The sequence below is a fragment of the Jaculus jaculus genome, chromosome 6 (assembly GCF_020740685.1).
Source record: "Jaculus jaculus isolate mJacJac1 chromosome 6, mJacJac1.mat.Y.cur, whole genome shotgun sequence".
NCBI classification, from domain to species: domain Eukaryota; kingdom Metazoa; phylum Chordata; class Mammalia; order Rodentia; family Dipodidae; genus Jaculus; species Jaculus jaculus.
Genome location: NC_059107.1, coordinates 96,470,705 through 96,488,223, shown reverse-complemented (window position 1 = coordinate 96,488,223; position 17,519 = coordinate 96,470,705). Strand labels below are relative to the sequence as shown.

At 42.1% G+C, this 17,519-nt stretch overlaps 1 protein-coding gene across 6 annotated transcripts in view; it reads left to right on the top strand.

Moving 5' to 3' along the window:
• LOC101605273 (cyclic AMP-dependent transcription factor ATF-7) overlaps positions 1 to 17,519 on the top strand; it is a 142,329-nt gene that overhangs the window by 104,214 nt on the left and 20,596 nt on the right. For all 6 annotated transcript variants that reach the window (XM_045152766.1, XM_045152765.1, XM_004649906.2 and 3 more), the window contains 5 exons: positions 5,147 to 5,304; positions 5,963 to 6,062; positions 6,554 to 6,667; positions 7,315 to 7,467; positions 16,679 to 16,876. In XM_045152766.1, the coding sequence (XP_045008701.1) occupies positions 5,147 to 5,304; positions 5,963 to 6,062; positions 6,554 to 6,667; positions 7,315 to 7,467; positions 16,679 to 16,876 (723 nt within the window). The remainder of the gene's footprint in view (positions 1 to 5,146; positions 5,305 to 5,962; positions 6,063 to 6,553; positions 6,668 to 7,314; positions 7,468 to 16,678; positions 16,877 to 17,519) is intronic.

Sequence of the window (17,519 nt, the reverse complement as noted above, 5' to 3'; positions counted from 1 at the left end):
CCCTCCCTGTCTCCTTCAAATAAATAATTTTTTTTAAGTAATGAAGGACTAGAGAGATGGCTTAGCAATTAAGGCACTTGCCTGTGAAGCCTAAGGACCCATGTTTTTCTCTCCAGATCCCACATGAGCCAGATGCACAAAGGTGAGGCAAGTGCAGGGTCGCACATGCCCATTAGGTGGCACAAGCATCTGGAGTTCAGTTGCAGTGGCTGATGCCCTGGCATGCCAATATTCATTCTCTCTCTCTCTGTAAAAATAAAAAATAAGTTATAAAAAAAAAAGAATGAACTGTACTAGGGATGAAGCTTAATGGTATTGCACTAGTGATTACATAGCAATCTGGTTAGATCTTAAACACATGTTGAACAAGCCAAAAGTTAGACACAAAGTACATAGCATATGATTCTATTTGTAGGTGTTCCAAAAAGAGGTAAACTTATCTGAAGGTAGAACTCAGAATAGTGGGGCTGGGGAGATTGCTCAGTGGAGAAAGCACTTGCTGTATTGTGAGGACAACAGTTGAGGTCCCCAGCAACCATGTAAATGCTGGGTGAGCATGGCAGCCTGCCTGTAATTCCAGTGCTCAGGAGGTAGGACAGGGCAGAGCAAACTGGCTAGCTAGTCTAGTCAAATCAACAAGCTTTGGGTACAAGTGAGAGAACTTGTCTCAATAAGTAAAGTGGAGAGAGATAAAGGAAAACACCCAGTGTCAGTCTTTGGCCTACACACACATGTATACTTATATGCCTACAAACATGCATGGTTACCACACACACACAACTAATAAGAGAAACAAACTTAAAAAAAAAAATTCAGAGTACTGTATATTAATCCAGGCATGGTAGTGTGTTCCTGTACTTCCATATACTCACGAGGTTGAGTTGGGAAAATCACCTGAGCCCAAGAGTTTATTTATTTATTTATTTTTGGCATTTTCAAATATAATTTCTTTTTTTATTTTTTTTTATTTTTAGTTTTTTATTTATTTATTTGAGAGTGACAGAGAGAGAAAGAGGCAGATAGATAGAGAATGGGCACGCCAGGGCCTCTAGCCACTGCAAAGGAGCTCCAGACACATGTGCCCCTTGTGCATCTGGCTAACGTGGGACCTGGGGAATCGAGCCTCGAACTGGGGTCCTTAGGCTTGGCAGGCAAGTACCAGCCCTCTTTTTTTTTTAATGAGAGAAAGAAAGAAAGAGCAGGAGAGAGAGAATTGGTACGCCAGGGCCTCTAGTCACTGAAGTTGAACTACAGTTCTGTATAACACATTGTGTGCATGTATGACTTTGTACATATATCACTTTGGCTGGTTTACATGGAATCTGGGGAATTGAATCTGGGTCCTTATGTTTCACAGGCAAGCGCCTTAACCACTGAGTCATCTCTCCAGCCCTCCTTTTACTTTTTTATAATTTGTATGTGTTTTTTATTTTTTAATTGCTTTTGCACATTTTGTTTTTGTTTAGTCCTGTCCCCCCATCCCCTTTTCTCTGCCTCCAAATTCCCCTCCTCCTATATCTTCCATCCTTCTGTTTACAAGTCGTATGTATTGTTTTGCCCTTCCCTCCCTTCTCTTCTACCTCATTTCTCTTTTCCCTCCCATCCCTCTTTATCTCTCATTTTTTATTTCATTTTGTTTTGTGTTTTGTTTTGTGTTGTGTTGTGTTTTTCTGTTGTGTGGTGGGGGGTGAAGGTGTGTTGTGTTGTGTTGTGTTATGTTTGTCAAGGTAGGGTCTTACTCTAGCCCAGACTGACCTGGAATTCATTATGTAATCTCAGGATGGCTTCAGACTCACAGTTATCCTCTTGCTCACCTCTTTATATTCACTTTTGTTTGAGACCAGCCTGGACAATAAGACATTACATCAAGGGAAAAAAAAAAAAAAAACAGAAAGATGAAAAAAGAATAGTGTACACTTCTCATGATGGAAGAGCATGGGTTAGGAAGGGCCTCAGGAAAACCTCCTGGGATACTGGAAATGTTCTCCAACCTGATTTTGCATGTGTAAATAGCCATTTCATTGTAATGACTTTAGAGTAATATACTTTGTAAGTTGTATATTATGCTTTAATTATTAAGTAAAAGAGAAATTTATAGATAAATAAATTAGATACTGAACAATTTAGAAAAAATGCCTTCTCAGAGAGAAGTAGCTCAAAAGTCAGATTTCCTTGATTACCTACTAGAATTCTAACTATTCTTATTTTGTTTCTTTTTATTTTTATTCTATTTATTTATTTTAAATATTTGCTTGCAAGGGGAGAGAGAATGAGCATGCTAAGACCTCTTGCTGCTGCAGATGAACTGCCAACATATGCTCCACTTTGTGTATTTGGCTTTACTTGATTACTGGGGACTTTGCAAGCAAGAGCCATTGACCACTGGGCCAACTCCCCGTTCTTCTTTTTTATTTATTTATTTATTTATTTTTATTTTTTGGTTTTTCAAGGTAGGGTCTCACTCTAACTCAGGCTGCTCTGGAACTCACTCTGCATTCTCAGGGTGGCCTTGAACTCAGAGCGATCCTCCTACCTCTGCCTCCCGAGTGCTGGGATTAAAGTCGTGTGCCACCACACCCGGCTATTTTATTTTATTTTATTTTATTTTATTTTATTTTATTTTATTTTATTTTATTTTATTTTATTTTATTATGAGAGAAAGAGAGAGAATTGGCACGCCAGGTCCTCTAGCCAATGTAGTTGAACTCCAGATGTGTGTGCTACCTTGTGCTCATGTGGCACTTAGTGCGTCTGGCTTATGTGGGAGTCGAATCTAGGTCCTTAGGCTTCTCAGACAAGCTGTTTAACCACTAAGCCATCTTTCCAGCACCCCAACCTTCTTTTTATTTTTATAAGTCAAGGTTCAAGATGGCCTAAAGTAATCCTCCTGCTTCAGCCTCCTGATGGCTGAGATTATGGGCATACATGCCTGGCCATTTTTAAGGAATACATTTTATGAAGTGTTGTTTTTATAAATTTATTGAGATATAGTCCATATGCATGATGGTACATAAATTGTAAGTTTAAAGCTCACTGAATTTTCATAAAGTCAATAGCCAGATCAAAACAAGATATTATCAGAGCCTCAAAAAAAAAAAAAAAAAAGAAAAGAAAAGTCTCTGCTATGCTACCAGTGTTTATTTTAACATCCACTATTAATGGAGCATCTGTACCTCATCTTACTTCTAACTTTGGCTTGATAACTTCCCAAAACTACCTTCTCCATTAATGCTAACCATCTCCACACCCTCTTCTTTATATCAGCATCCAAGACCTAGAGATATTTTCTTTTTTTTTTTTTTTTTTTGGTTTTTCAAGGCAGGGTCTCACTCTGGCTCAGGCTGACCTGGAATTCACTTTGTAGTCTCAGGGTGGCCTCGAACTCACGGCAATCCTCCTACCTCTGCCTCCCGAGTACTGGGATTAAAGGCGTGCGCCACCACGCCCGGCTAGAGATATTTTCAACGTCAGTATGGCCACTGGCAGTCTGTGATCCTAACTAATTAACAGTGAGAAACATTATTGTTTTGTAATATCATCACTGTTTAATCTTCCATATCCCTAGTTTAAGGGAGTCTATGAGAGATACTAATTTACCTTCTTTGTCCCTTGTAGGTCAGAGAACACTTAAGCATTATTTAGAATGAGAGTATCTACAGTGTAAAAAATTATAACAAGAGCTGGAGAGATGGCTCAGTGGTTTAAGGCACTTGCTTACAAAAGCCTGATGGCCTGGGTTCAATTCCCTAGTGCCCATACAAAGCCAGATGCACAAAGTGGCACATGCATCTGGAGTTTGTTTGCAGTAGCAAGAGGTCCTGTCATGTGCTTTCTCTCTCCCTTTCTCAGCTTGCAAATGAATAATAATTTTAAAAAATTTTTTGTTTGGTTTATTCGAAGTGGAGTCTAGCTCTAGCCCAGGCTTACCTGGAATTCACCTAGAATTCTCAGGGTGGCCTCAAACACACGGCAATCCTCCTACCTCTGCCTCCCAAGTGCTGGGATTAAAGGCGCACACTACCATGACTGGCTCAAATTAAAACTTTTTTTTTTTTTTTTACGTGTTTCCACAAGTAAGAATTTATTGAAAAACAATCTACAAGTCATGTCAGTTTCATTGGCTACAATTTGGAAAGTAGTGTTCATTTCCCTTGATAGCTGGCCACTGGCAATCACAGATTCTTTTTAAAACATTTTTTAATATTTTGTATTTATTTATTTATTTGACAGAGAAAGAGGAAGAGAGATGAGGAGGGAGGGAGAGAATGGGCACACCAGGGCCTCCAGCCTGTGCAAATGAACCCCAAATACATGTACCACCGTGTGCATCTGGCTTACATGGGTTCTGGGAAATTGAACCTGGATCCTGTGGCTTTGTAGGCTAATGCCTTAACCACCAAGCCATCCCTTCAGCCCTAAAATATTTTTGTTTTTATTTATTTATTCAACAGAGAAAAAGGGAAGGAGGGAGGGAGGGAGAGATTCAGAGAGAGAGAATAGGCATGCCAGGGCCTCCAGCCACTGCAAACGAACTCCAGACACGTGTGACCCTTGTGCATCTGGCTAACATGGGTCCTGGAGAATCAAACTCGGGTCCTTTGGCTTTGCAGGCAAATGCCTTAACCACTTAGCCATCCCTCCAGGCCCCTAAAATATTTTTTAAAAAATTATAACAAAGCCAGACGTGGTAGTGCATGCCTTTAATCCCAGGACTGGGGAGTCAAAGGTTAGGAGGATTGCTGTGAGTTCAAGACCACCCTGAGACTATATAGTGAATTCCAGGTCAGCCTAGGTGACACTCTACCTTAATTTTTAAAAAGTATATATATATTTTCCCTAGAGTTTACATGGTACTATAGTGTCATATGGTACTATAGCATATCTCCAAAGATTTCAAATGATTTTCCAATTGTCATCTCATTTATATAGTCGTCATACCCAAAATGGAGAAGGCTAAAATATCTTGATAAACATTCCTCCTATGGGTGAATGAGGTATGGGTACATGATCTTGAGGGAATCAGGCTATGACTTATATAAATAGCTAATGTTCTTTCCAATAAAATTATGTTAGATTTGACCAGGTATGTATTTCCCTATAAGTAACCCGTACAGCATTTTGTAATTTGTTGGTCTCTTTTCCCCAGGAGGTTGCCTCAAAACCCGTCGTGATCTCTACTCCTACACCCACAATTGTACGCCCCGGCTCCCTGCCTCTCCACTTAGGCTATGATCCACTTCATCCAACCCTTCCCTCCCCAACCTCTGTTATCACACAGGCTCCACCATCCAATAGGCAAATGGGGTGAGTACAGAGAGTAGAGAGAAATGTGAAGCCTGAATCTATTCTATGTCATAAAATTATTCGATCAAACAGAGACTGTTCTCTGTTCTGTTTTGTTGTTCTGGAAAGAAACAAGAAATGTATTCGGATCTGACTATTGTATAACATAATCCATCTTTGCAAAATGACAACTTTGATCCAATTCTCCTTTGCCTAAGGCAAAACTTGTATGTGTCAGTGGTAGGGATGTTTGATTGTTCTAAACCACTAATAGGATTAGCTCCCTACATTGAATTTGCTTAATTTGCATGGGTCTAAAGATTTTGCTAGTTTGTAAAAGTAGCTCAGCTTGCCTAGCATGTACAAGGTCTTGTTAATCCCCAGCCCTACAAAAAATTTTAAAATTGAAAAAATAAATAAATAAAAATAAAGGTTTTATCAAGCTAAGGGTGTACCTTAGTGAAGTAGTGCTTGCTTAGCATACTCTAAGGCATTTGTGTTCAATCTCTAGAATAAAACATAGAATTTGTCATTTCTCTCCGTCTGTTTTTCACATGTTCAAGAGAGTGTTAAGTGCTGCTCTGTACCTTCCCTGACTAGAGAAGACTACAGTGTGTGCTCTACCAGGAGGAAGACCCATAGAGTCTGAATTGTGACATTTCATTCATGTCTCCTGTAGGTCTCCCACTGGCTCCCTCCCTCTCGTCATGCATCTTGCTAATGGACAGACCATGCCTGTGTTGCCAGGGCCTCCAGTACAGATGCCTTCTGTTATATCGGTGAGCTCTATAGTTAGGACAGCCAACCTAGCAACACCCGCCCTTCCACCTGAATGGTCATAATCTCAAAGGGACCCCAGGGAAATGTGAGCTCTGCACTGTGTTGGTTGAGTATGGCAGCCTGCCCAAACTCTTCACTAACCTCTACCAGTCCAGCACCATGGAACACTAGACAAAGACTCATCTGGACAATTGGCTCCTGCTCTAGAAATTGATCATGCCAGCCTGCTGATTGGTTGATTTCATTTGGCATGCAGCTTCTCCCAGATTGCTATTTTCTTCAGGATACAGCCTGAGTTGTCCTAGCACTGTATTAGATTCCCTACTTTGTAATGCTCCAAAGGAGGGTATTTCTCAAGCTGTCTCTGCATGTCCTGTGGGTAGGTTACACAGAACAGGCCCTGACACACTAATCTCAAAAGCACTTGATTTGGGGGGAAAACCAATAGTATTATGTCTCCTTCTGGTTTTTGGTTCTTCTCTTGATCCAGCTGGCCAGACCTGTGTCTATGGTGCCCAACATTCCTGGTATCCCTGGCCCACCCATTAACAGTAGTGGCTCCATTTCTCCCTCTGGCCACCCTATGCCTTCAGAAGCTAAAATGGTAAGTTTATCTCAGCCTGGGGCAATGTTGGTCCTTCTGAAAGTAGTATCAGGTTAGGTTTTTCAAGTAAGTTGAATTAAAAAAAAAGTCCTTCTGAGATTTGAAAAGCTAAAGACACCCTGCTGTGAAGCTTGGAAAAGAAAAGACCCTGATTTGTGAATCTCCTTTCCCTTCCCCTTTTCTTCTTCCCTCCCCTCCCCTCTCCTCCTCTCCCTACCTTAGAGCCTGGTGCACAGACCATGGCAGGGAAAGAGGCAGCACAGATTGTTTGGAATGGAACACTTGCTGTTTAGTTCCAAGGTGACAGATGGAAGGTGGGTGAGTGGGCAGGGGAGTTGGCCAAGAGGTGAATAGCTGTGTAACCATCATCTGGCCAGATTCCAGGGGAGAGATTTCATCTGGACTCTATTGCTTCAACAACTCCCAGCCCCCAACTGTGCCCAGTACAATAGCCAGGGAACAGAGCAGACATTTTAGGAATCCAGGTGCACCTTTGCTATCCCTATCATTTTATTTTAATTCCTCTGCTAAGGGAATATTGGGGTGGAAATTTGAACTATTTATAAGGTCAGTAATAAAATCTAAGTCCATCCTTCCCATCCTTGATAGACTCTCACTCTGTCTTCTTTTTAAATTTTTCTCCTCAGAGACTAAAAGCCACTCTAACCCACCAAGTCTCCTCTGTCAATGGTGGTTGTGGAATGGTGGTGAGTACTGCCAGCACCATGGTGACAGCCCGCCCAGAGCAGAGCCAGATCCTCATCCAGCACCCCGATGCCCCATCCCCTGCCCAACCCCAGGTCAGTTGGGCCCTTGGATGAGGGGAACCAGCCATGTTACCCTTACTCTTTATGTCACATTGGTTTTTCAAGAAGCAGGCAATGGGCTACGGAGATAGCTCAGCAGTTAAAAGGCATTTGCTTACAAATCCTACAGCCCCAGATTCATTTCCCCAGTACCCATGTAAAGCTAGCTGAACAAAGGGGCACATGCATTTGGAGCTCATTTGCAGTGACATGGGAGCCCAGTGCATCCATATACACACACTCTCCTTACTAGTAAATGAAAATATATTTTTTAAAGGAAGAGGCAGAAAATTAGAGAAGAGTATATTTCAGCTTTTTGGGCATCTACTTGCTCCTTTGAAAAGTCTGACTGCAGAAAAACATTCTGTCTACCTTTGTGTTAGACATACATGCAAACAGACTGAATTATTCAGAGCTACTGCAGAGGAGGTCTCCATTTTTCCCCATATTGAATGATGACAATGCATCTTCACTATCCTCTGAACGAACTATAACAGAACCTCAACTTAAGCCACATTACACATTAGACAAAGGAGGCTTCCATAGTCTCTTCATTTTTTATTTTATTTATTTATTTTTATTTATTTATTTTTTTTTTTTTTTTGAAGGGAGGGAGTGCTGAGGTAGTCTCAGGGTGGCCTTGAACTCACAGCAATCCTCCTACCTCTGCCTCCCAAGTGCTGGGATTAAAGGCATGTGCCACCACACCCACTTTCACTTATTTATTTTTTATAAAACATTTTATTTATTTATTTGAGAGAGGGAGCAAGAGACTGAGAGGGGCAGAGGCAGATAGAGAGAGAGCAAGAATGGGTGCACCAGGGCCTCCTAGCCACTGTAAATGAACTCCAGATGCATGTGCTACCTTGTGCACCTGGCTTTACATTGATATTGGGAATTAAACATGGATCCTTTGGTTTGGCCAACAAGCACCTTATAGCTAAGCCACCTCTCCAGCCCTTCATTTATTTTTAATTTTAAAAACTTTTATGTTTTGGTCTTTCAAGATAGGGTCTTTCTGTAGACTTGGCTGAATTCAGTCTCAGGGTGGCCTCAAACACATGGTGATCCTCCTACCTCTGCCTTCTGAGTGCTGGGGTTAAACTCTTGCTCCACTACACTCAGCTCAGGTTTTTTGTTTGTTTTTCAAGGGTGAGGTCTTACTCTAGCCCAGCATGACCTGAAATTCACTATGTAGTCTCAGGCTGGCCTCAAACTCTCTATGATCTTACTGCCTCTGCCTCCTGAGTGCTGGGCTTAAAGACATGCACCACCACACCTGGCTCATTTCTTTTTTTAATTAATTTGCACATACATGTGTCTACATGCCAGGTTCTCTTACCACTGAAGACTAACTCCTGTCCAGCTTTATATGAGTGGCTGGGGAATTGAACCCAGGCCAGTAGGCTTTGCAAGCAAGTGCCTTTAACAACTGAGCCATCTCCCAAACCCCTCATTAAATCTTTTGAAAAAAATTACTTGATTATAATAATACATAAATACAATGTGAGGGCTGGAGAGATGGCTTAGTGGTTAAGCATTTGCCTGTGAAGCCTAAGGACTCCAGTTCGAGGCTCAATTCCCCAGGACCTACGTTAGTCAGCTGTGCAGGGGAGCGCACGCATCTGGAGTTCACATCTGGAGTTCGTTTGTAGTGGCTGGAGGCCTGGCGCACCCATTCTCTCTCTCTATCTGCCTCTTTGTCTCTCTCTCTGTTGCTATCAAATAAATAAAAATAAACAAAAAAAATTTTAATAAATAAAATAAACAAATACAATGTGATATTATAATAGTAAGATAACTGGCTCAGTATAAAAGAAAACAAGCCAGACATGGTGGTACACACCTTTAATCCCAGCACTCAGGAGGCAGAAATAGGAGGATTGCAATGAGTTCAAGGCCACCCTAAGTCTACATAGTGAATTCCAGGTCAGCCTGGGCTAGAGTGAGACCCTACTTCAGGGAGAAAAACAAAAAAGTAAGAAAACACACAAAAAAAATCTTATTACCAGTTTAATCTTCTATCCCAGATATATAAAGTCCTTTAAAAAGTCATAGGCTCAGACCGGAAACTTTGAAACTGCTAGAGGAAAAAGTAGGGGAAACCCTTCAACATATTGGTCTTGGCAAAGACTTTCTGAATACAACCCCAATTGCTCAGGCAATAAAACCACAGATTAACCACTGGGACCTAATGAAATTACAAAGATTTTGCACCGCAAAGGACACAGTGAAAAAAGCAAAGAGGCAACCTACAGAATGGGAAAAAATCTTCGCCAGCTATATATCTGATAGAGGATTAATATCTAGGATATACAAAGAACTCAAAAAGTTAAATAATAAGGAATCAAACAAGCCAATCAAAAAATGGGCTATGGAGCTAAATAGAGAGTTCTCAAAGGAAGAAATACGAATGGCATATAAGCATCTTAAAAAATGTTCTACGTCACTAGTCATCAGGGAAATGCAGATTAAAACTACATTGAGATTCCATCTCACTCCTGTCAGATTGGCCACCATCATGAAAACAAATGATCATAAATGTTGGCGGGGATGTGGAAAAAAAGGAACCCTTCTGCACTGCTGGTGGGAATGCAATCTGGTCCAGCCATTGTGGAAAACAGTGTGGAGGTTCCTAAAGCAGCTAGAGATTGATCTACCATATGACCCAGCTATAGCGCTCCTAGGCATATATCCAAAGGACTCATCTCATTTCCTTAGAAGTACATGCTCAACCATGTTTATTGCTGCTCAATTTATAATAGCTGGGAAATGGAACCAGCCTAGATGTCCCTCAACAGATGAGTGGATAATGAAGATGTGGTACATTTATACAATGGAGTTCTACTCAGCAGTAAAGAAAAATGAAGTTATGAAATTTGCAGAAAAATGGATGGACCTGGAAAGTATTATACTAAGTGAGGTAACCCAGGCCCAGAAAGCCAAGCGCCACATGTTCTCTCTCATATGTGGATCCTAGCTACAGATGACTGGGCTTCTGCATGAGAATGAAAATACTTAGTAGCAGAGGCCAGTAAGTTGAAAAGGAGACATAAAGGGTGGAGAAAGGAAGGGAGGAGGCTACTTAATAGGTTGATATTGTATATATGTAATTACAATGATTGTAATGGGGAGGTAATATGATGGAGAATGGAATTTCAAACGGGAAAGTGTGGGGGTGGGGAGGGAGGGAATTACCATGGGATATATTTTATAATCATGGAAAATGTTAATAAAAATTAAAAAAAAAAAGTCATAGGCATTCTCATTTAGCTAACCAATTTCCTTCTCAAGGGAGGGGTCTCTCAGTTTTAATAAGATTCTTCGGACATAGGAACCTCTATCCCCTCCTGCCTTCTGATGGATAGGAATTCCACTTTCTCCTCTTTCCTTTTCTTAGTCTAATAAGTCTCTCAACCGTTAAAAAAAGAGTCTTTGGAAATAGAATTTTGTTCATCCTTGATAATTGTCTACAGTGGACAGGTGACAACTGCCTGAGATTGGTTTCTAGTGTTATATTCATTGCCCAGTCCCTATCTTCCTGATACCACCACCTGCTTCATCACTTACCACCACATGTCTAAACATTTCATAGCCATATGCTGCCTCAAAACTTGGCCAATAACCCAAGCTTTCATTTGAGTTTTCTTCTTGGAAGATAAGCCTGTCCACCATTTTGAACCTTCTCACTCCAGTCCCAGCAATAGCAAACAGCCCCCGACTAAGCTGTGCTGCTTTTCAACCCTTGGAGAAAAGATGGCTCCCTTGTTAGTCACTACTGAGTCCTTTTCTCGTCCTTTTTCTTGTTTGTTGTTTGGTTTTTAGAGACAGAGTCTCATTATAAAGCCCAGGGAGGCCTTGAACTCATGATCCTACTGCTACACCCTCTTGAAAGTTTGGATTAGGGACATGTAGCACTATGCCATCTGGATTGCTTGAAGAAAGGCTCCTACCTAGCTCAGTACATTGACCCAGGAATCCCTCCCACCACTGCCAGGTCTGGAGGCTGAATCCAAGGTCTTTTGCTTACTTTACCAGAGCTAGATTTACCCAGAGCTCATATCCATGTCTTTGTTTGGTTTGGTTTGGTTTTTGAGGTAGGGTCTCACTCTATCTCAGGGTGACATGGGATTCACTATGTAGTTTCATGCTGGCCTTGAACACACAGCGATCCGAGATTTAAAAGCATGCACCACCACACCAAGCACCATGTGTTAATTACCTTTTGTTGTTGTTTGATTTTCTTAGAGAGCAAGAGAGGGAGAGAGAACTGGCACACCAGGGCCTCAGCCACTGCAATTGAACTCCAGATGCTTGTGCCACCTAGTGGGCATGTACAACCTTGTCTTTGCCTCACCTTTGTACATTTGGCTTATGTGGGATGTGGAGAAAGATTGAACATAGATCCTTGGGCTTCGTAAGCAAGCACCTTAACTGCTAAGCCATCTCTCCAGCCCTTAATTACCTGTTTTAACAAAGAACATAATTCAGTAGAAACTGAAGTATAAGATTCCATTTTTTAATTCCATTTAAAAACAAAAAAAGCAGGAGCTCCTGCTTTTTTTTGTTTGTTTGTTTCAAAGTAGGGTCTCACTCTAGCCCAGACTGACCTGGAATTCACTGTGTAGTCTCAGGGTGGCCTCGAACTCACCACGATCCTCCTACTTCTGCCTCCCAAATGCTGGGATGAAAGGCTTGTGCCACCACTCCTGGCTGCTCCTGCTTATTTTCAATAAACTGCTAAGCATTGGGGAGATAGTAATAAAGAGATATGCCCTACTGGCAACAGATCCAAGAAGAATTTACTTTGGGGATTGTTCTACATTAGTTTACACTGGCTTAATTTTGGCCACTACTATGAAATTGATCTGCCTTCTCTGCTTGACAACTTACAGAGGAAAAAGATCCCAAAGTGTTTTAATGCCAAAAGATTTCATATCAAGCTTAAAAAATTACAAAGGTGGGCTGGAAAGCTGGCTTAGTAGTTAAGGCACTTGCCTGCAAAACCTAAGGACCTAGGTTCAATTCTCCAGGTCCCACATAAGCCAGATGCACATGGTGGTACATACATCTGGAGTTGGTTTGCAGTGGCTAGAGGCCCTAGCACACACGTTTTCTGTCTCTCCCAAACTTCCTCCCTCCCTCTCTCATAAATAAATTTTAAAAATATTTTAGGGATGGGCTGGAAAGATGGCTTAGCGGTTAAGCGTTTGCCTGTGAAGCCTAAGGACCCCAGTTCAAGGCTCAATTCCCCAGGACCCACGTTAGCCAGATGCACAAGGGGGCGCATGCATCTGGAGTTTGTTTGCAGTGGCTGGAAGCCCTGGCATGCCCATTCTCTCTCTATCTGTTTCTTTCTCTCCCTCTCTCTCTCTCTATCACTCTCAAATAAATAAATAAATAAATAAATATTTTAGGGAGCTGGAGAGCTGCCTTGGTGGTTAAAGCACTTGCTAGTGAAGCCTAAGTACCCAGGTTCAATTCTCCAGATCCCATGTAAGCCAGATGCAAATGGTGGCACAGGCATCTTGAGTTTGTTTGCAGTGGTTAGAGGCCCTGGTGTGCCCATTCTCCCTCTCTCTCTTTCCCTTTCTAATAAATAAATAAAAATAAAATATTAAGCCAGGTGTGGTGACACACACCTTTCATCCCAGCAGTTAGGAGGCAGAGCTGGGCGTGGTGGTGCACGCCTTTAATCCCAGCACTTGGGAGGCAGAGGTAGGAGGATCACCATGAGTTCGAGGCCACCTGAGACTACATAGTGAAGTCCAGGTCAGCCTGGGCTAGAGTGAGACCCTACCTCAAAAAAACAAAAAAAAAAAGTTAGGAGGCAGAGGTAGGAGGATCACCATGAGTTTGAGGCCGCCCTGAGACTACTGAGTGAATTCCAGGTCAGCCTAGGCTGGAGCTAGACCCTACCTTGAAAAATAAAAATAATAATAATTAATAAATAAATGTTTTAAAAATACTTTAGGGCTGCAGAGATGGCTTATTGGTTAAGGTGTTTGCCTGCAAAACCAAAGGACCCAGGTTCGATTCCCAGGACCCACATAAGCCAGATGCAGAAGGTGGCGCATGCATCTGGAGTTTGTTTGCAGTGGCTGGAAGCCCTAGCGTGCCCATATTCTCTCTCTCTTTTTCCTCTCTCTCTCTCTCTCCATCTTTTTTTTTTCTATCTCCTGAATAAATAAATAAAATAAGTGAAAAAACAGGGAGGGGCTGGAGAGATGGTTTAGTAGTTAAGGCACTTGCCTATGAAGCCTACGGACCCAGGTTTAATTCCCCAGTACTCATGTAAACCAAATGCACATAGTGTTACATGCACCTGGAGTTCATTTGCAGTAGCTAGAGGCATGATGTCCCTATTTTCTATCTTTCTATCTCTCTCTCCCTCTGTGCCTCTCTCTCTCTCTTTCTCTCAAATAAATAAATAAATTCAACAAGAAGATGTTCAGGGAGATGGCTCAGTGGATAAAGTGCTCACTGCTCAAGTGTGAGTAGCCCAAATTCAGTCCTCAGACCCCACATGAAAAAGTTAGAAGCCACTACCGGCTTTGTAATACCAGCATGCTGGCTACAAGGTGGAATGTGGAAACAGGATTTCCATAGCAACAAGTGAAATGGCCAGGGCCAACCCAAAAGTTATCTTCTGACCTCTACATGCATGCTGTGGCACATGCCCATATTCACACACAAGCATGCATGCCTATACACATACTTTAAAAAAGCACTTGCTTGCAAAGCCTCATGGCCCAGGTTTGATTCCTTAGTACCCACATAAAGTGAGATGTACATAGTTAAAGAGAATACAGGTCAGCATGGTATTGCACACCTGTAATCCCAGCACTCAAAAAGTTGAGGTGGAAAGTTTCATACTGTAAGCACAAGACCTCCCTCATTTTAAGATGCCTTTTTTGGGATCTGTCTTAGATCTTAATTGTGTTAAAATCTTTTTCCTTTTCCTTTTGAAAAGTAAATCTGGTCATGATGGCACATGCCTTTAATCCCAACACTTGGGAGGCAGAGGTAGAAGGATTGCCAAGAGTTTGAGGCCACCCTGAGAATACATAGGGAATTCCAGGTCAGCCTGGGCTACTGTGAGATCCTAGCTCGGAAAAAAAAAAAACAAACAGTAAGCCATAAAACCTTGTTTACTGTACCTTGCAGAGCTAAAGAGTTTCTTCATTTTTCACTCGGGGCCACTCATGCAGGTGGAAACATGGAACAGTTAGTTTTACTATGTCTATAACTTTGCAAAATAGCAAACTAATTTTCACTTGTAAAAATTCACTTTCATGGGGCTGGAGTGATGGCTTAGCAGTTAAGGCACTTACCTGCAAAGGCTAAAGACCCATGTTCAACTCTCTGGACCCAATGTAAGCCAGATACACAAAGGTGAGGCAAGCATGAGGTTACACATGCCCACTAGGTGGCACAAGCATCTGGAGTTCAATTGCAGTGGCTGAGGCCTGGTGCACTAATTCCCCCCTTTTTTCTTTCTTTCAATCTTTCAATTCTCTGTCTCTCTCTCACACTCACTTTCTCTAAAATTAAATTTTAGCTGGGCATGGTGGTGCATGCCTTTAATCCCAGCACTTGGGAGACAGAGGTGGGAGGATTGTCATGAGTTTGAGGTCACCCTGAGACTACATACTGAATTCCAGGTCAGCCTGGGCTACAGTGAGACCCTACTTTGAAAAACTAACTAAATAAATAAATAAATAGGGCTGGAGAGATGGCTTAGCGGTTAAGCGCTTGCCTGTGAAGCCTAAGGACCCCGGTTCGAGGCTCGGTTCCCCAGGTCCCACATTAGCCAGATGCACAAGGGGGCGCACGCGTCTGGAGTTCGTTTGCAGAGGCTGGAAGCCCTGGCGCGCCCATTCTCTCTCTCCCTCTGTCTTTCTCTCTGTGTCTGTCGCTCTCAAATAAATAAATAAATAAATAAATAAATAAAAATTTTTTAAAAATTAAATAAAAATAAATAAATAAATAAAATACCCTGTCTCTTAAAAAATAAATAAAATAAAATTTTAGAAAATGAAAATCAGCTTGGTATGGTGGCACACACCTTTAATCCCAGCACTCAGAAGGCAGAGGTAGGAGAATCACCCTGAGTTCAAGGCCACCCTGAGACTACATACATACATACATAATTAATTCCAGGTCAGCCTGGACCAGAGTGAGACACCCTACTTCAAACCCCCCCCCAAAAAAAAGAAAGGAAAGAAAATCATGTGACTAATAATTTACCTATTTATGACCTGATTGTGACCATTAATAAAAGCTAATGGAAGCCAGGTGTAGTTGTGTGTGCCTTTAATCCCAGCACTTGGGAAGCAGAGGTAGAAGGATTGTGGAGAGTTCAAGGCCACCCTGAGACTCTGTAGTGAATTCCAGGTCAGCCTGAGCTACAGTGAAACCCTATCTTGAAAAACAGAAAAACAAAAACAAAAAGAGCTTATGGAAAGGGAAAAAAAAGAAAGTAGAGGTGGGAGGATCACTTCAAGATCATCCTGGATTATATAGGGAGTTGAATCCAGCCTGAGCTAAATGAGACCCTGTCCCAAAAAGAAAAAGTCAGGCATAGTGACATCACATCTTTAATCCCAGCACTTGGGAGGCAGAGGTAGGAGAATTGCCATGAATTTGAGGCCACCCTGAGACTACATAGTGAATTCTAGGTCAGCCTGGGCCAGAACAAGACCCTGCCTTGAAAAACTAAAAAAAAAAAAGAAAGAAAGAAAAACCACAAAAGAGAGAGAGAATGAGCCTGCCATCTCTCCAGCCTCCTAGTTTCTTGTGTATGTTTCAGAGTTAGTTCCCAACAGAACTTGGCTTGTCAAAATGTGGTACTGAGAAGATTGGAAAATAATGGGAAGCAGAATGAGAAGCTAAGGATTGCAGTAATGAGATTTGCTATGATTATCAGAAGTTATTGCATCCCTTTATCAAATCTCTACCAGAATTTACAAATCTATCTTTCACTACCTCAGTCTTGATTCAGAAAAGACTGGTTTTCCCATCATGCACCTCTGCTTCAAGTATTGGGCGCATACCTATAAATCCCAATAATTGGGAGGCTTAGGCAGGAGGATCACAGGTGCAAGGTCAGCCTGGGCTACATAGCAAGGCTGTATGTCCAGAGAAGGGAGGGGGAAAACAACCAAAGGGAGAAAACATATTCCTCTTCCTTCTTTGGGAACAGGTGTCTCCAGCCCAGCCCACCCCTAGTACCGGAGGACGCCGGAGGCGCACGGTGGATGAAGATCCAGATGAGCGGAGGCAGCGCTTTCTGGAGCGCAACCGAGCAGCAGCTTCTCGCTGCCGCCAAAAGAGGAAGTTGTGGGTATCCTCCCTGGAGAAGAAGGCAGAAGAGCTCACTTCTCAGAACATTCAGCTGAGTGTGAGTGGTCCTCGATGAGTCAAATTGGGATTGTGGAATCTGAAAAGTGGGATTGAGCCTGAGAAGTGTGAGGGAGACAATCTGACATAAGATGGTCATTTTTTAATTAAGGTAGGTCTAGAAAATGTGCCAGGAAGAACACCGAATCTTTTATCAAAATTGAGACTTCTTCCCTAGCAATTGAAAAAGACACCAACTCCCTCCAAATTTGCAATGAAAACAAGCCTTTCCTGGACCTCTTTGGGGACTGGGGATGTTGCTCAGTGGAAGAACACTTAGCAATCCCCAAAAGGGGGAAATGAGGGCGGACAGAAGAGGGTAAAAACCTAGACACATTTGAAGGAAGGAAGTTATATTAAGTGCACCCCAAGGTGTTCTTTTACATCATTAGAGCCTGACTGAGGCCATGGAACACCCAATGAGAAATGTGTTTATCCCAGATAATGTTGTTTAATAAAAGGAAGGGCTGGAGAAATGGCTTGGCAGCTAAGGTGCTTGCATGTGAAACCAGCTGCACAAGGTGGTGCATGCATAAGGCCCTGGTGCACCCATTCTCTTCCCCTCCCTCCCTCCTCCTCCTTCCTCCCTTTCTCCCCCTTCCTCCCTCTCTCAAGTAAAAATAAATAAAATTTAAAAAATAAAG